The sequence below is a fragment of the Lolium perenne genome, chromosome 1, assembly GCF_019359855.2.
Source record: "Lolium perenne isolate Kyuss_39 chromosome 1, Kyuss_2.0, whole genome shotgun sequence".
Lineage (NCBI taxonomy): Eukaryota > Viridiplantae > Streptophyta > Magnoliopsida > Poales > Poaceae > Lolium > Lolium perenne.
Window position 1 is genome coordinate 210,421,896 of NC_067244.2, and position 16,494 is coordinate 210,438,389.

A 16,494-nucleotide genomic window follows, 5' to 3' on the forward strand; every position below is an offset into this window, starting at 1 on the left:
GGAAGAAGGAGGTTTTATATAAGTCTCTCCAAAAACTAGTCATTGTAGGAAACCTACCCCGGAGTTATCACCCTAGGGAGGCCGGAGTCTTCGGCGATGAGCCAGGTTAGAGAAAGACCAGTGTCTCCGGACCAAAGTCTCTGAACATACTCTGGACTAGCAACAGAATAATACACGACTTGGCACATTGCTCAGTTGTAAGGCTAGAGTCTTTGGGTTGGAGTCTTTGTCTCCATAGGCCAGAGTCTTTGGTGTTTTCCAAGAATCAGTAAGGGAGAATTCACCAAGAAGATAGAGGTGTGGAATCTCGCTTCAAAGCCAAATGGAAATTCTGGTCGCCCCACTGGAGCATGCCCCAAACGCATTTTCAGTCATGGCGGATATAAACGATCGTTCAACGTCTATTTACAAGCAGATCAAAATCGCCTGCCCAACTGCCTGCCCAACTTTCGTGTTTTTGCGCTAGGGGGCATGGCTCGGACTGTCCATTTCGTTATGCTCGTGGCCGACGCCCTGTCTGGGCGCGTTGCCTCCGCCGTCGCTACGGCGAGCCGGCAAAACAGTATGCAGCTCCATGCCTTGGCCCAATTCCCCATCCCGAAGGCTGTGGCGGGCGACGCACCACGACGCCGCCGGAGCGCTGGGGGCCATCCGCTGTTCCCCCTCCGCCACACTCGGCGAACCTCAGCCGCCCGTGCGCATCGGCGCGGCCTCCCCCGGGGTGCTCCGTTGCTGTCAAATAATATCGCACGGCCTCGTCGCGACAGCGACGCCACACCGCCGGAGAGATTCGATGGCTTGGCGCCTTGCGGCGGTGCGGTGAGCTCGGCAGGGGGGACAAGCCGCACGAGGGACGGTCGACTGGAGCTCGTACTGCGATGCAACAGTCGTTCTTCAGCCGGGGTTATCTTGTTCCGGTCTAGATGCAGGCACCGGCAGGCCCTACCCTTGTTCCCTTGTGCGCAATTAGAAATCTTGCATGACACGTGTTAACGGTGGTGTTGGATTTATGTGCCCGACATGGCACGCAGGGCTTGGAGTATGTACATTCTATTGTGTTTTGTGCTACTGTAGAAAAAATATTTCATGACTAGAGGACAAACTCGGATTTGCCTTGAGTACATATCAAAGCTATGCATTCGGCGATGCATCGCATGTGTCGTTTGTAAGTTTGTAACCCGTCTATCTCAATGAACAAAAATATCTGGAGCCACCAACTATCTTGACCATTCGTTTCATCCAAATTTATAATGTAAACTGTACTCAATAGCACTTCAGCTCCATATGTTTTAGATCCATGAATGCCTGCATGTTTTTTTACCGAATTAACCCACAACTTCTTTCTCGTTCCAGTATCAACATACAATTTATCTTCCATGATTACACTTTATCTTTTATCTCCGTATGCAGCATACTCGATCCGTTCTGAAATAGTCTATATATACAAGTTCTAAAATAATCTACATTCTACCTTTTAGTCAATAACAACACAAAAAAATAAAGTGATTTTCCTCTCTTTATTGGACGTTGCTATTTTAATGTAGTTTGAATTGGTTTTTCACATATCTAAGTACTGCTAATAAATGCAACAATAGTTTATCTCATTTTTTTAGAATGTAGACTAAAATCAGAATCGATGAAGTACATTAATATAATTTCTTGCACTAGGTATTTTTTTTAAGAATTGGGGCATACAAGGCCTCCGCAACAATTAATGCACACATCCTTATCCATTAACAAGTTGAACATTCAATTATTACATCTTAATGATCACATAAGTATCAACCATGTAAACATGACAAGCATACTAAGACTAAACATCATTCAATCTACTGGTATGCTGACAACCAGTCATGTTGTAGATATGTGCAACCGCTAGTAGATAGTTGCATAAAAAGAAAGCAGCCATACATATAACCTACAAAAAGTTCTAACCTCCAATGTTGTTAAAAATGGTATTGTTTCTATACTTTCAAATAGACCAACATAAAGTTGAAGTTCTTATGTGTATTCTAGCTTAAGTGTTCTTGTCTGTTCCAATTAACCAACTCTGAAACATATTTGTGATATTGGTTGGTGGAGTGATATTAAAAATAAAGTAAACAATGCGAAAAACAAGGTGGGGAAACATACATGAAGAAAATAAATGTTCTATGGTCTCATCTCAATCATAATAACAATAAATGTTACACCCCATCCACTTTCTTTTAGCAAGGTTATCTTCATTAAGCAACACTTTTCTTTTTAGGAACCACATGGAGATCTTTATCTTCAACAAGACCTTCAAATTCCGTAGATTCTTTCAGGAAATCGCTATTGACCGTTCATTAAGTCCTCATATATTGATTTCACCAAGCATATTCCTATTGTAGTCAGCTTCCAAATACATCGTTATGGCTCTTCCGAAAGTTGAAGCATCATTAACCGTTATAAATGAAGCCACGCCTCCCATTTATTGAACATTAAATCCCTTCTAAAACATATGTTTACTGGATCTTGAGACAAAACTTCTTTGTTGCACGATATTATATAATGATGGATATTGATAAATGAGTGAGGCTCCTACCAAACATCCTCGTAGAATCTGGTACATTTTCAATTTTCCACTTGGAAGTATCCTCCATGAAATATAATATCCTCAATACACATTAAACCCTTCCAAAATAGGGAGTATGTAAATTTTACTTCAACTTGGTCAGCGTTTCATTTCGGAGTTATTTATTATGTAACAACTCTTGTCAAATATCATCCTCTGTAAGTAGTTTGAACATCCATTTCCCGAGCAAACACTTATTCTTTAGTCCTAGTCCCCTATATCATGACCACCTTGATCCTTATGACGACAAATAATTTCCTATTTAATGAGTCTATATTTTTTCTTAATTTCATCACATCTATCTATTTCTATTATATATTAAAAGTACATTAAGGGGTAACCATAAATTAGAGAAATAGATTAGAAAATTCCATAATAATTAGAAACATCTGGCCATTAATTTAGTGGATCCACTTATAATTAACAGAGCACGGCCGTCGGATGTTTTTTAGGAAAAAATATAAGGCTTGCAAGTTGCTTCTGGTCACGTACGTAAAAAAGAGTACATGCGGTAGCCATTGCCTATGGTCTCGAACCCTGGAAGTCCAGCGTTGCGGCGGCGCCCCGCACGCCTGTGCTTCAAATCCAGATGAAGACCCTAGCAAATTGAAAGGCGCCAGCAAATTGACCCGTTTCTGTGTCAGCTGAAGTCAATACATCAAGATGTAATTTCAGTCTAGTATTTTCTCATTAGGCGTTCAGATCTTCTATCAAGGTTGGATCTGTGCTAACTCACCCAGGTACACGGATTGGCAAGGTAGTGTGGTGACGTCGCCGACCGGCCGGCCAGCTGCAGCCTACTCAGGGCCGGCCCATAGGGCGGGGCAGAGGGGCGCTCGCCCCGGGCCTCCAGGAGCTAGGGGTCCTGGCCCAAGATTTGTTTGCATATTTAATACACTTATACATATACTCTTTGGGTTGTCTAATTTAAAATAATTCTAGAATATATAGATGTTTTATGATGTAGCATTCCGCTTCTCTACTCTGATTCCTAATGCCAGAAGAATCAACAATTACTCTTTAGGTCATACGGCTTAGAATAATTCTAGAAAATACAAAAGATCCAATCATACCTCTACTCTGACTCCTTTTACAAAAATAATTCAATACTTCTAAATAATTTTTCCTGGTGACATGATTTCTCTCTAGCCTTTCCAAATATGAACCACAACACCGACTCTCATAAATTTTCTCCGATTAATTTTAGAGATATATATGTATATGTAGCTATGGTAACAATAAGAATAATGATATATAATTTTCTCAAACAATAGAAATAAATAGTTTCAATATCTTTACTGAGATTTCAAAGACCATGGATGTTTCAAATGTAAATATTATTTAGTTTGCTATTGCATTACCCGAATATTTCTCTTGTGGAATACTAATAATATTTTTTAAAATTATGCGTAACCAAATGGCGGAACATGACGGAGATTGTTAGGGGTGCCAAGAACACCAATCGTACTTAAACTGTGAATAAAATGTAAAAAATAGCATAAATATATATATCTTTAAGGAATTCTCCATAGTAGGGGGCCATGGCCCCCTGGCCTAAAAAGCTTCGACATTGTAAAGAAGGTGCCTTTGGTGTCGTGTTGCCCTAGGGCCCTCGAAATCTATGGACCGGCCCTGAGCCTACTCCTCAACTAAATCCAAGGGGTTGTTGATCCATGATGAACTCCACGGAGATGCGTGGAATTGCCCGAATGAATAATAATCAATCTACTTGGTATGAAGGCTTCATACGTGTATGTTTGTCTATCAGAGATTAGATCATCTTTCTGGGAAATTTATAAATATTGTTACTTATCATAATTTGTCAACCGCAGGTAATGTTTACTAATTTGTACTTCTGTTTTTTCAGCCCGATTAGGTCCTTCCTGGCACCGCTCGATGTCCCTGCAATGGTGCCGGTGGCTTCCGCTGTTGTCCAATGCTCCGGCGATATCTAAGTATCATTGCCTTCCAAATATTAGTGTCAACAGTTAGTAAAATAATTAATCTGCCTAGCCGATTGAGAAGTGAAAAAATTCGCGCAATTGTATTCTCATGATACTCAGATATAGTTCCAGCCTATGGTTTTCTAATTAGGCATTCAAATCTGTTATCAAGGTTGGAGAAAACTAACACATGCAAGCATGCTTGCACGAGAGATAGGGATTGGAAAGGCGCTCCCTATATTACCTTGCGCACAAGGCTCGATATTTGTATGTACTAGATGACCCGTTGCGCTATCGCGCAAATGGCAAAATCAAGTTAGAATTTAAACCATAAATTTTATCTTATTTTAGTGTTAAAAATTAGCTCGAAGTTTAACTTCTTTAGTACCTTGCAAACACATATGTAAAATCTATGAAAAAGTAACTTTGCATTTCAATATTCGTCCCTATAGTACATTCAATCGTACATCACATGGTTCACATGGCATCTGTTTCTTTTTTCGAAAAAATGCAAAGAACCTTTGCTCTTCATTTTGTTGCGCCCCGGCACAAAGTTAAGAGTGAGACAATATTGTAACTGCAAGTTTTGGATTGAGATTTGTTGACTTTAAACCGTGAGGCTCATGATTGGTCCCCCATTAGCTACACATAACATAAATTCTAACATAGATAGAAATAGGTAGTGGTTCATCTAATAATAATATTGCCATAAGTATATTAGGAACGGTTGAAGCTCAATAATGATTTCGTGGTAATTTTCTAATAGGGTGCTTCCAGATCGACACACGTGCCAAACTGGAGGCCCTCAAAGCTCCATCCAGCCTTGCCTCTTGTCTCAACCCCATCTGGCCACCATTGTACCTAAAACACACAAGGTGCTACCTTTTCAATGGTTTTGCGAGATACAAACATCATTTGCAGCTTAAATAATTCAGAAGAATGGCATTGCATTAAACTGAACATTCACAGTTGCTAACAAAACATCACCGGCCACAAGCTGCACCAGGTTTAATATGGCATTAAATTAAACATAGCAAACAAGTTCATTTCCCAACAGTTGTAGACATGCCAGTGAGCGGTAATTATTCAGCTAGACGCTACAATTTTCACTATGAACTGAATGGAGATGCCAACACCACAAGTTATCAAGGAAAAACCCTGACATCCAAAAAGTTCATTGTTCCTAGATATCCACTCCGTGAACATTCAGTACAATAATTATAGGCATAACACAAAAATCAAGTATGGAAAAAAGGGAAATCATCTAAACTAAATTCACAAAATAAATAGGATTATGATAAGAAGAGCAAACTCTTAAACAAAAAACTGTCCAGTTTTCAGCGGAAGAGCCATTATCTGTCCAGTTCTCACTTTTCAGGCCAAGACATTTAGGAGGTAGACATAAGTGGATTTATGGTAGCCGAAGCCTACACAGTTCACTTTTCAGGCAAAGACATACATGGATTTATGGTAGGGCAAGATCTATAATTCAGATAATAAGAAAAAACACAGGAACTTGAGTGGTCAGAATTAAAGGTGGGGCACAGAAATATGGAAGCTTACCAGGAACTTATTTTGTGCCCGCTCCATCTTTCAAATGGATATTGTAACCACTTCCTCCATGATAGGCACATGCCGCCGCCAAACCAGAGGCCCTCAAAGCTCCATCCAGCCTTGCCTCTTGTCTCAAACCCCATCTGGCCACCATCGTACCTAAAACACATAAGGTGCTACCTCTTCAATGGTCTTGCGAGATATGAACATCATATGCAGCTCTCAAATAATTCAGAAGAATGACATTGCATTGAACTAAACATTTACAGTTGCTAACAATATATCATTGGCCACAAGCAACACCAGGTTTAATATGCCATTAAATTAAACATACAAACAAGTTCATTTCCCAAAAGTTGTAGGCATGTCAGTGAGCAGTGATTATTCACCTAGACGCTACTATTTTTTACTGATAACTGAATGGAGATGGCAACACTACAAGTAATCATGGAAAAAACCCCAACATCCAAATCAACAAGTTCTCAATAGAGTAAGTTCATTGTTCCTAGGACTCCATGGACATTTAGTACAGTAATTATAGCCATAATTAAATCTCCCTGAATAGATATGTTTTGAAAACATTATTTGATAGAACATCAATTTTATTGTTGCTCCTCTCCTTTCACTGGCCCAGAACAACGCACCCACCTCTAGCATCAGGGATGCCGCCAACAGAAAACCGACCCACTCGCTGCATTAAAATTACAAAGGAAAAACTTACACAACAAGTTTACTACTCCAGGCTCACATGCACTCGAAGTGGTGATCGGAGAGAGATTGCTATTGAGTGGTAATGATTTTTGCAATCTTACATGTATATGATCAGCAAAGTTACAACAAGGACACTGCTCGTAAGAGGCTATCTATCCCACAAGGTTATCTGTTGGATCACTGACCCAGTTTGCTGACTGGGAACACCAAACCCTACATAAAGAGAACAAATGTGTTCAGACTTTCATTAGCATGAGAAGTCAAAGATTATGTTTCAAACTAAGTACAGCTCTCACTCCACCTATCTATGGCGTCTCTATCCAATGGCCATATGGTCGTTGCACATAGTCACAAATTTTTGTTGCTAATTAATTATTTACTTTTCAAGGCTTCCCTTGCTAGCCAAATTTAGTAAAATGAAACACGGCAAAGATAATATCGTCTACTAACATCTTTAACAAATTTTATCTCACATCAAATAACTCGAGGGATGTATGCTTTTGCCAAGTCATATTAGAATTGGGAAAATTATGAAATAAATAGAAGGATCCCCCAACTTGCAAAGTAGAAGGACCCCCCAATGTGCAAAAATATAACATGTATCCCTGCTATTTGAAAGGTATTCACCGATAAGGCAGTAGAGCACCAAAAGATGGACAACAAGCAAAGTAGACATATGAAAAAGAAAACCATGGTACCTTCAACATTTTCTGGGTACTATTTCAGAAACTTAGAAGCACCTCAAACAAAAAATTGCAAAAGGAAAACCATATCCTAGAAAAGGATCCCGTAAACAAAGCTATAAGCATAAAGTTTCATCACATATGCAAAGCACATAATACTGTAAGAAAATCATAACCAGTTCAAGAAATATCTGAAGAGCTAATAAAGCAAAATCAAAATAAATTGCACTGATGGACATTACAAAGATACATCGCATAACCAGTTTCCAACTAAATAACCTACTCAAAGGTTGCTATCTCTACATTTCTTCCCAAACTTCATTTCTTCGATGAAAAACACACAAAAAAGGGGTTAATTAACGATTAGGACGTGTTGACATATGAAGCAAGAAGCATTTTTTCATCCGTATGTAGCAAATTACATCTGTGTAAACCCATCAGTATCAAAACATTGAGAAAAAAGGTCCTGGAATCAAAGATGGATTTGTATTAAGGAAAAGAATGATACAAACCTTAACAAAGCAGAGGAGCACAGAACCAGAGCCCAGTTGAGGATGTAACGAGAAACAAACCTACGAAATCGTAGAACCTGCAAAGTGAAAGGGAACAATCAGCCAACAACCACACCGTAAAGCAGGGCAGCAGCGAGCAAAAGTATATCTTCAAATTTTGGTCTATGAGGCAGTGAAGAAAATCCATGTGATGTGTTATGGCAAGAAATAGGGCAGAGCACCCTTCCAGTAGTTGGAGCAGCAAACATGTTCATAAGCGAATTTGATGTGGAAACCTGGTTTTCCTGTACTCATTAGGCTACTTAGAAGATATTTTCTCATGTTTTCACACATAATAAGTTATGAACCAATCAAACCTACTCACCAATCACTATAGGATATAAGTCATATATCTTGGGTGCTTAAATAACTTCTCCAGCATAGCGATAGGAATAATAATAACAAGGTGCGTACTCTCAAGGGCACCAATCCGTGTGCTGCTAGTAGATTTGTTTTACAATTTCTCATACGTGTGTACACTAAAGCACTGTCAGGTATGTTCTGGGTTAGCAAACTTGATTTCAGTATATAGCTTTTAGATTACGGTGGCAGACAAATTCTACTATTAACCAACTCGTTGGTAAATTAGATGCTACTGTCCTCATAGTTTTTTTGGTACTCATAGTTAAGCCGCTTGCTATTTCGTCTAGAAGAGACAGGAACAATAAAAATAGCTTGATCAAAGATGATGACGAGCTGGCAGGAAAGGCCCTCGGGATGCTGATCTTAAGAAGGCATCAAAGATTTAAAAAAAAATACAGTCTGAAGGCTCTTTTCATACCTCCGTCTCCAACATTCCATAATGGAATTATAAACCATGATTTGGTCCTGCAGGCTTTCATGAGAGAAGAATAATGGAAACACCACATCTATTGATAGTCTGGATTGTTCTCAAAACGTAGTGAACGGCAGTAAAGGAAGTATGACTGAAATTCAGAAGGGTATCTATGAAGGAGCCTGAAATTAAAAAAGACAATAATAAATGCAAACTGGTTAACGCATGATTGAATTTGCTGCAGACAAGAACACACCTCAAGTCAAGTGGTGATCTTCCGCTCACTAATTTTCTCATACTTCTGTTTCTTGTTCCCAGCTCGTAGACCCTGCCATTTCTCATACTTCTATTTCTTGGTCCCAGCTCTTACAGCCTGCCACGGAAGATTGGTAGCAAGGAGAACTGTTAGTACACGCCAGCCACCTCTGCATCTTGCATCTTCCAACAGAGACAATCTAGCAACACACACATACAACGGAGGGGAGGAAAGATGGGGAGAAACTCACGCTGTCCTCTTCTGCATCTTGCATCCTTCAAAAGAGAAAATCTAGCAACACACACAGCGGAGGGGAAAGATGGGAAGAAACTCACCGCGTGCCTCATCAAGATTGTTTGCGCCGCTCCTCCGCGCTTGTGCACTGGACCTGCGAGGAGGCCAGCGACTTCGCTCGTGCGCAATCCACCTGGACGCAGCTCCGGCGCGCCATGCCTCACCACCATGCTGTGGCGCCTCCTCTTGCCGTACATGTGCCTTGGCCGATTCGATTTGGGGAGCTGGAGGAGGGGGCGCCATGTGAAGCCCTTGCTCAGCTCCGCCCTATTGTGCCTCGTCGCATGAGGAGGGGCGGCGTGAGAGAGCCTCGACCGTGAGGAGGCCCCGGGGCCATCTGACCGCCGCCGCCGTCGGAGCTCCCGCAAAAACCAGCAGCAGCCCTTACCCGCACCGGCCCAGCCCCACCACGTCCAGCCGCCTGCGTGAGAGAGCCCCACTGCTATCCGATTGCCGCCGCCGTCGGAGGTCCCGCGACAACCATCAGCCTCCCTTCCCCGCACCGGCCCACCCCAACCGTCGCTCGTCGCCCAGCCTGCCGCCTATGTTCCCCGCCTCTGCTGCACGGGTTGGAGCCCCGGCCTCTGATGTCTACGTTCCCCCTCCTTTCCTGTAGACAGTGTTGGGCCTCCAAGAGCAGAGGTTTGTAGAACAGCAGCAAGTTTTCCCTTAAGTGGATCACCCAAGGTTTATCGAACTCAGGGAGGAAGAGGTCAAAGATATCCCTCTCATGCAACCCTGCAACCACAAAGCAAGAAGTCTCTTGTGTCCCCAACACACCTAATAGGTGCACTAGTTCGGTGAAGAGATAGTGAAATACAGGTGGTATGAATATATATGAGCAGTAGCAACGGTGCCAGAAAATAGCTTGCTGGCGTGTAGTTGATGGTGGTAGTATTGCAGCAGTAGTAACGCAAAGAAAACAAGAAACAAGCAGTAGTAACGCAGCAGTATTTAGGAACAAGGCCTAGGGATTACACTTTCACTAGTGGACACTCTCAACATTGATCACATAACAGAATAGATAAATGCATACTCTACACTCTTGTTGGATGATGAACACATTGCGTAGGATTACACGAATCCTCAATGCCGGAGTTAACAAGCTCCACAATAATGCTCATATTTTAGTAACCTTTAGTGTAAGATAGATCAAAAGACTAAACCAAGTACTAGCATAGCATGCACACTGTCACCTTCATGCATATGTAGGAGGAATAGATCACATCAATATTATCATAGCAATAGTTAACTTCGCAATCTACAAGAGATCATGATCATAGCATAAACCAAGTACTAACACGGTGCACACACTGTCACCTTTACACACGTGCAGGAGGAATAGAACTACTTTAATAACATTGCTAGAGTAGCACATAGATAAATTGTGATACAAACTCATATGAATCTCAATCATGTAAAGCAGCTCATGAGATTATTGTATTGAGGTACATGGGAGAGAGATGAACCACATAGCTACAGCGAAGCCCTCAGCCTCGGGGGTGGATTACTCCCTCCTCATCATGGAAGCAGCGATGGCGGTGAAGATGGCGGTGAAGACGGCAGCGGTGTCAATGGAGGAGCCTTCCGGGGGCACTTCCCCGTTTCGGCAGCGTGCCGGAATAGAGACTCCTGTCCCCCAGATCTTGGCGTCGCGATGGCGGCGGCTCTGGAAGGTTTCTGTGGTTTTCGTCGAACGCATCAGGGTTTTCGATCCAGGGGCTTTATATAGGCGAAGAGGCGGCGCAGGAGGGCTTCTGGGGGGCCCACACCATAGGGCGGCGTGGCCCCCCCTCTGGCCGCGCCAGGGTGTGGTGTGGGGCCCCCAGGGCTCCCCTCTGGCGGCTCTCGGGTGTTCTGGATGGTTCCGGGAAAAATAGGAACCTGGGCGTTGATTTCGTCCGATTCCGAGAATATTTCGTTACTAGGATTTCTGAAACCAAAAACAGCAGAAAACAGGAACTGGCACTTCGGCATCTTGTTAATAGGTTAGTTCCAGAAAATGCACGAATATGACATAAAGTGTGCATAAAACATGTAGATAACATCAATAATGTGGCATGGAACATAAGAAATTATCGATACGTCGGAGACGTATCAGCATCCCCAAGCTTAGTTCTGCTCGTCCCGAGCAGGTAAAACGATAACACGAGATAATTTACGGAGTGACATGCCATCATAAACTTGATCATACTATTTGTAAAGCATATGTAGTGAATGCAGCGATCAAAACAATGGTAATGACATGAGTAAACAACTGAATCATAAAGCAAAGACTTTTCATGAATAGCACTTCAAGACAAGCATCAATAAGTCTTGCATAAGAGTTAACTCATAAAGCAATAATTCAAAGTAAAGGCATTGAAGCAACACAAAAGAAGATTAAGTTTCAGCGGTTGCTTTCAACTTGTAACATGTATATCTCATGGATATTGTCAACATAGAGTAACATAATAAGTGCAATAAGCAAGTATGTAGGAATCAATGCACAGTTCACACAAGTGTTTGCTTCTTGAGGTGGAGAGAAATAGGTGAACTGACTCAACATTGAAAAGTAGAAGAATGGTCCTCCATAGAGGAAAAGCATCGATTGCTATATTTGTGCTAGAGCTTTGATTTTGAAAACATGAAACAATTTTGTCAACGGTAGTAATAAAGCATATGCATCATGTAAATTATATCTTATAAGTTGCAAGCCTCATGCATAGTGTACTAATAGTGCCCGCACCTTGTCCTAATTAGCTTGGACTACCGGATCATCACAATGCACATGTTTTAACCAAGTGTCACAAAGGGGTACCTCTATGCCGCCTGTACAAAGGTCTAAGGAGAAAGCTCGCATTGGATTTCTCGCTATTGATTATTCTTCAACTTAGACATCCATACCGGGACAACATAGACAACAGATAATGGACTCCTCTTTTATGCATAAGCATGTAACAACAATTAATAATTCTTCTCATATGAGATTGAGGATATTTGTCCAAAACTGAAACTTCCACCATGGATCATGGCTTTAGTTAGTGGCCCAATGTTCTTCTCTAACAATATGCATGCTTAACCATATGGTGGTAGATCTCTCTTACTTCAGACAAGACGGACATGCATAGCAACTCACATGAAATTCAACAATGAATAATTGATGGCGTCCCCAGTGAACATGGTTATCGCACAACAAGCAACTTAATAAGAGATAAAGTGCATAATTACATATTCAATACCACAATAGTTTTTAAGCTATTTGTCCCATGAGCTATATATTGCAAAGGTGAATGATGGAATTTTAAAGGTAGCACTCAAGCAATTTACTTTGGAATGGCGGAAAATACCATGTAGTAGGTAGGTATGGTGGACACAAATGGCATAGTGGTTGGCTCAAGTATTTTGGATGCATGAGAAGTATTCCCTCTCGATACAAGGTTTAGGCTAGCAAGGTTTATTTGAAACAAACACAAGGATGAACCGGTGCAGCAAAACTCACATAAAAGACATATTGAAAACATTATAAGACTCTACACCGTCTTCCTTGTTGTTCAAACTCAATACTAGAAATTATCTAGACCTTAGAGAAACCAAATATGCAAACCAAATTTTAGCATGCTCTATGTATTTCTTCATTAATAGGTGCAAAGTATATGATGCAAGAGCTTAATCATGAGCACAACAATTGCCAAGTATCACATTACCCAAGACATTATAGCAATTACTACATGTATCATTTTCCAATTCCAACCATATAACAATTTAACGAAGAAGAAACTTCGCCATGAATACTATGAGTAGAAACTAAGGACATACTTGTCCATATGCTGCAGCGGAGCGTGTCTCTCTCCCACACAAGCATGATGTAATCCAATTTATTCAAACACAAACAAAAACAAAAACAAACAGACGCTCCAAGTAAAGTACATAAGATGTGACTGAATAAAAATATAGTTTCAGGAGAGGAACCTGATAATGTTGTCGATGAAGAAGGGGATGCCTTGGGCATCCCCAAGCTTAGACGCTTGAGTCTTCTTAGAATATGCAGGGATGAACCACCGGGGCATCCCCAAGCTTAGAGCTTTCACTCTCCTTGATCATGGTATATCATCCTCCTTTCTTGACCCTTGAAAACTTCCTCCACACCAAACTCGAAACAACTCATTAGAGGGTTAGTGCACAATAAAAATTAACATATTCAGAGGTGACACAATCATTCTTAACACTTCTGGACATTGCATAATGCTACTGGACATTAGTGGATCAAAGAAATTCATCCAACATAGCAAAAGAGGCAATGCGAAATAAAAGGCAGAATCTGTCAAAACAGAACAGTTCGTATTGACGAATTTTAAAATGGCACCAGACTTGCTCAAATGAAAATGCTCAAATTGAATGAAAGTTGCGTACATATCTGAGGATCATGCACGTAAATTGGCTTAATTTTCTGAGCTACCTACAGGGAGGTAGACGCAGATTCGTGACAGCAAAGAAATCTGGAACTGCGCAGTAATCCAAATCTAGTACTTACTTTACTATCAAAGACTTTACTTGGCACAACAAAACACAAAACTAAGATAAGGAGAGGTTGCTACAGTAGTAAACAACTTCCAAGACACAAATATAAAACAAAGTACTGTAGCAAAATAACACATGGGTTATCTCCCAAGAAGTTCTTTTCTTTGTAGCCATTAAGATGGGCTCAGCAGTTTTAATGATGCACTCATAAGAAATAGTAGTTGAAGCAAAAGAGAGCATCAAGAGGCAAATTAGAAACACATTTAAGTCTAACATGCTTCCTATGCAAAGGAATCTTGTACACAAACAAGTTCATGAAGAGCAAAGTAACAAGCATAGGAAGATAAAACAAGTGTAGCTTCAAAAATTTCAGCACATAGAGAGGTGTTTTAGTAACATGAAAATTTTTGCAACCATATTTTCCTCTCTCATAATAACTTTCAGTAGCAACATTAGCAAACTCAACAATATAACTATCACATAAAGCATTCTTATCATGAGTCTCATGCATAAAATTATTACTCTCCACATAGGCATAATCAATTTTATTAGTTGTAGTGGGAGCAAATTCAACAAAGTAGCTATCATTATTATTCTCATCAAGTGTAGGAGGCATAGTATAATCACAACAAAATTTACTCTCCATAGTAGGTGGTACCAAAAGACTACTATCATTATAATCATCATAAATAGGAGGCAAAGTATCATCAAAGAAAATTTTCTCCTCAATGCTTGGTGGACTAAAAATATCATGCTCATCAAAGCCAGCTTCCCCAAGCTTAGAATTTTCCATATCATTAGCAACAATGGTGTTCAAAGCGTTCATACTAATATCATTGCTACTAGCATGCAAATAAGATTCCATGGGTTTTTTAATTTTCGCATTAAACCATTCATGTCTTGACTCAGGAAATAGAATAAAAAGCTCACAGATGTTGTCCATTATGCCTTACTAGTGTAAACAAGAAACAAAAAGATGCAATTGCAGGATCTAAAGGAAATAGCTTCGAGCACAAACACAATGGCGCCAGAAAAGTACTTTACCTGGAACCGGAGTATGAGTGCCTTTTTACCTTTCCTCCCAACAGCGAGCGCCGAGAAAAGTGCTTGATGTCTACGTTCCCCCTCCTTTCCTGTAGACGGTGTTGGGCCTCCAAGAGCGAGAGGTTTGTAGAACAGCAGCAAGTTTTCCCTTAAGTGGATCACCCAAGGTTTATCGAACTCAGGGAGGAAGAGGTCAAAGATATCCCTCTCATGCAACCCTGCAACCACAAAGCAAGAAGTCTCTTGTGTCCCCAACACACCTAATAGGTGCACTAGTTCGGCGAAGAGATAGTGAAATACAGGTGGTATGAATATATATGAGCAGTAGCAACGGTGCCAGAAAATAGCTTGCTGGCGTGTAGTTGATGGTGGTAGTATTGCAGCAGTAGTAACGCAGTAAAACAGTAAACAAGCAGTAGTAACGCAGCAGTATTTAGGAACAAGGCCTAGGGATTACACTTTCACTAGTGGACACTCTCAACATTGATCACATAACAGAATAGATAAATGCATACTCTACACTCTTGTTGGATGATGAACACATTGCGTAGGATTACACGAACCCTCAATGCCGGAGTTAACAAGCTCCACAATAATGCTCATATTTTAGTAACCTTTAGTGTAAGATAGATCAAAAGACTAAACCAAGTACTAGCATAGCATGCACACTGTCACCTTCATGCATATGTAGGAGGAATAGATCACATCAATATTATCATAGCAATAGTTAACTTCGCAATCTACAAGAGATCATGATCATAGCATAATACAAGTACTAACACGGTGCACACACTGTCACCTTTACACACGTGCAGGAGGAATAGAACTACTTTAATAACATTGCTAGAGTAGCACATAGATAAATTGTGATACAAACTCATATGAATCTCAATCATGTAAAGCAGCTCATGAGATTATTGTATTGAGGTACATGGGAGAGAGATGAACCACATAGCTACAGCGAAGCCCTCAGCCTCGGGGGTGGATTACTCCCTCCTCATCATGGAAGCAGCGATGGCGGTGAAGATGGCGGTGAAGACGGCAGCGGTGTCGATGGAGGAGCCTTCCGGGGGCACTTCCCCGTTCCGGCAGCGTGCCGGAACAGAGACTCCTGTCCCCCAGATCTTGGCGTCGCGATGGCGGCGGCTCTGGAAGGTTTCTGTGGTTTTCGTCGAACGCATCAGGGTTTTCGATCCAGGGGCTTTATATAGGCGAAGAGGCGGCGCAGGAGGGCTTACGGGGCCCACACCATAGGGCGGCGCGGCCCCCTCCGGCCGCGCCAGGGTGTGGTGTGGGGCCCCCGAGGGCTCCCCTACGGCGGCTCTCGGGTGTTACGGATGGTTCCGGGAAAAATAGGAACCTGGGCGTTGATTTCGTCCGATTCCGAGAATATTTCGTTACTAGGATTTCTGAAACCAAAAACAGCAGAAAACAGGAACTGGCACTTCGGCATCTTGTTAATAGGTTAGTTCCAGAAAATGCACGAATATGACATAAAGTGTGCATAAAACATGTAGATAACATCAATAATGTGGCATGGAACATAAGAAATTATCGATACGTCGGAGACGTATTAGCCTCGTGCTG

General features: G+C 41.3%; 1 protein-coding gene across 7 annotated transcripts; it reads right to left on the reverse strand.

The window, feature by feature from the left end:
* Positions 1-5,100: 5,100 nt before the first annotated feature.
* Positions 5,101-9,880, reverse strand: LOC127322793 (uncharacterized). 7 transcript variants are annotated; one of them, XR_007865124.2, is made up of 7 exons: positions 9,405-9,874; positions 9,070-9,186; positions 8,820-8,995; positions 8,000-8,076; positions 6,906-7,017; positions 6,103-6,252; positions 5,101-5,400 (listed from the first exon to the last, which is right to left on the reverse strand). XR_007865124.2 is itself a non-coding variant. In XM_051351213.1 (6 exons), the coding sequence occupies exons 3-6, from the start codon at positions 8,832-8,834 to the stop codon at positions 5,274-5,276; spliced, it is 369 nt and encodes a 122-aa protein (XP_051207173.1). In that variant the 5' UTR covers positions 8,835-8,964; positions 9,070-9,186; positions 9,405-9,867; the 3' UTR covers positions 5,101-5,273. The 7 variants fall into 7 exon arrangements, 3 of the variants coding, with proteins under 3 accessions (XP_051207173.1, XP_051207170.1, XP_051207162.1); XR_011748045.1 differs by lacking the exons at positions 8,820-8,995; positions 9,070-9,186 and adding an exon at positions 6,742-6,784 and having other exon boundaries at positions 9,405-9,880; XM_051351213.1 differs by lacking the exon at positions 6,906-7,017 and having other exon boundaries at positions 8,820-8,964; positions 9,405-9,867.
* Positions 9,881-16,494: the final 6,614 nt, after the last annotated feature.

Coding starts and splice junctions, on each gene's coding strand:
- LOC127322793 (XM_051351202.1), bottom strand. CDS start 9,560: ATGTACGGCAAGAGGAGGCGCCACAGCATGGTGGTGAGGCATGGCGCG. Junction 8,077..9,404: donor CAATCTTGATGAGGCACGCG/GTGAGTTTCTTC, acceptor TTCACTTTGCAG/GTTCTACGATTTCGTAGGTT. Junction 5,401..6,102: donor GGGCACAAAATAAGTTCCTG/GTAAGCTTCCAT, acceptor TGTGTGTTTTAG/GTACAATGGTGGCCAGATGG.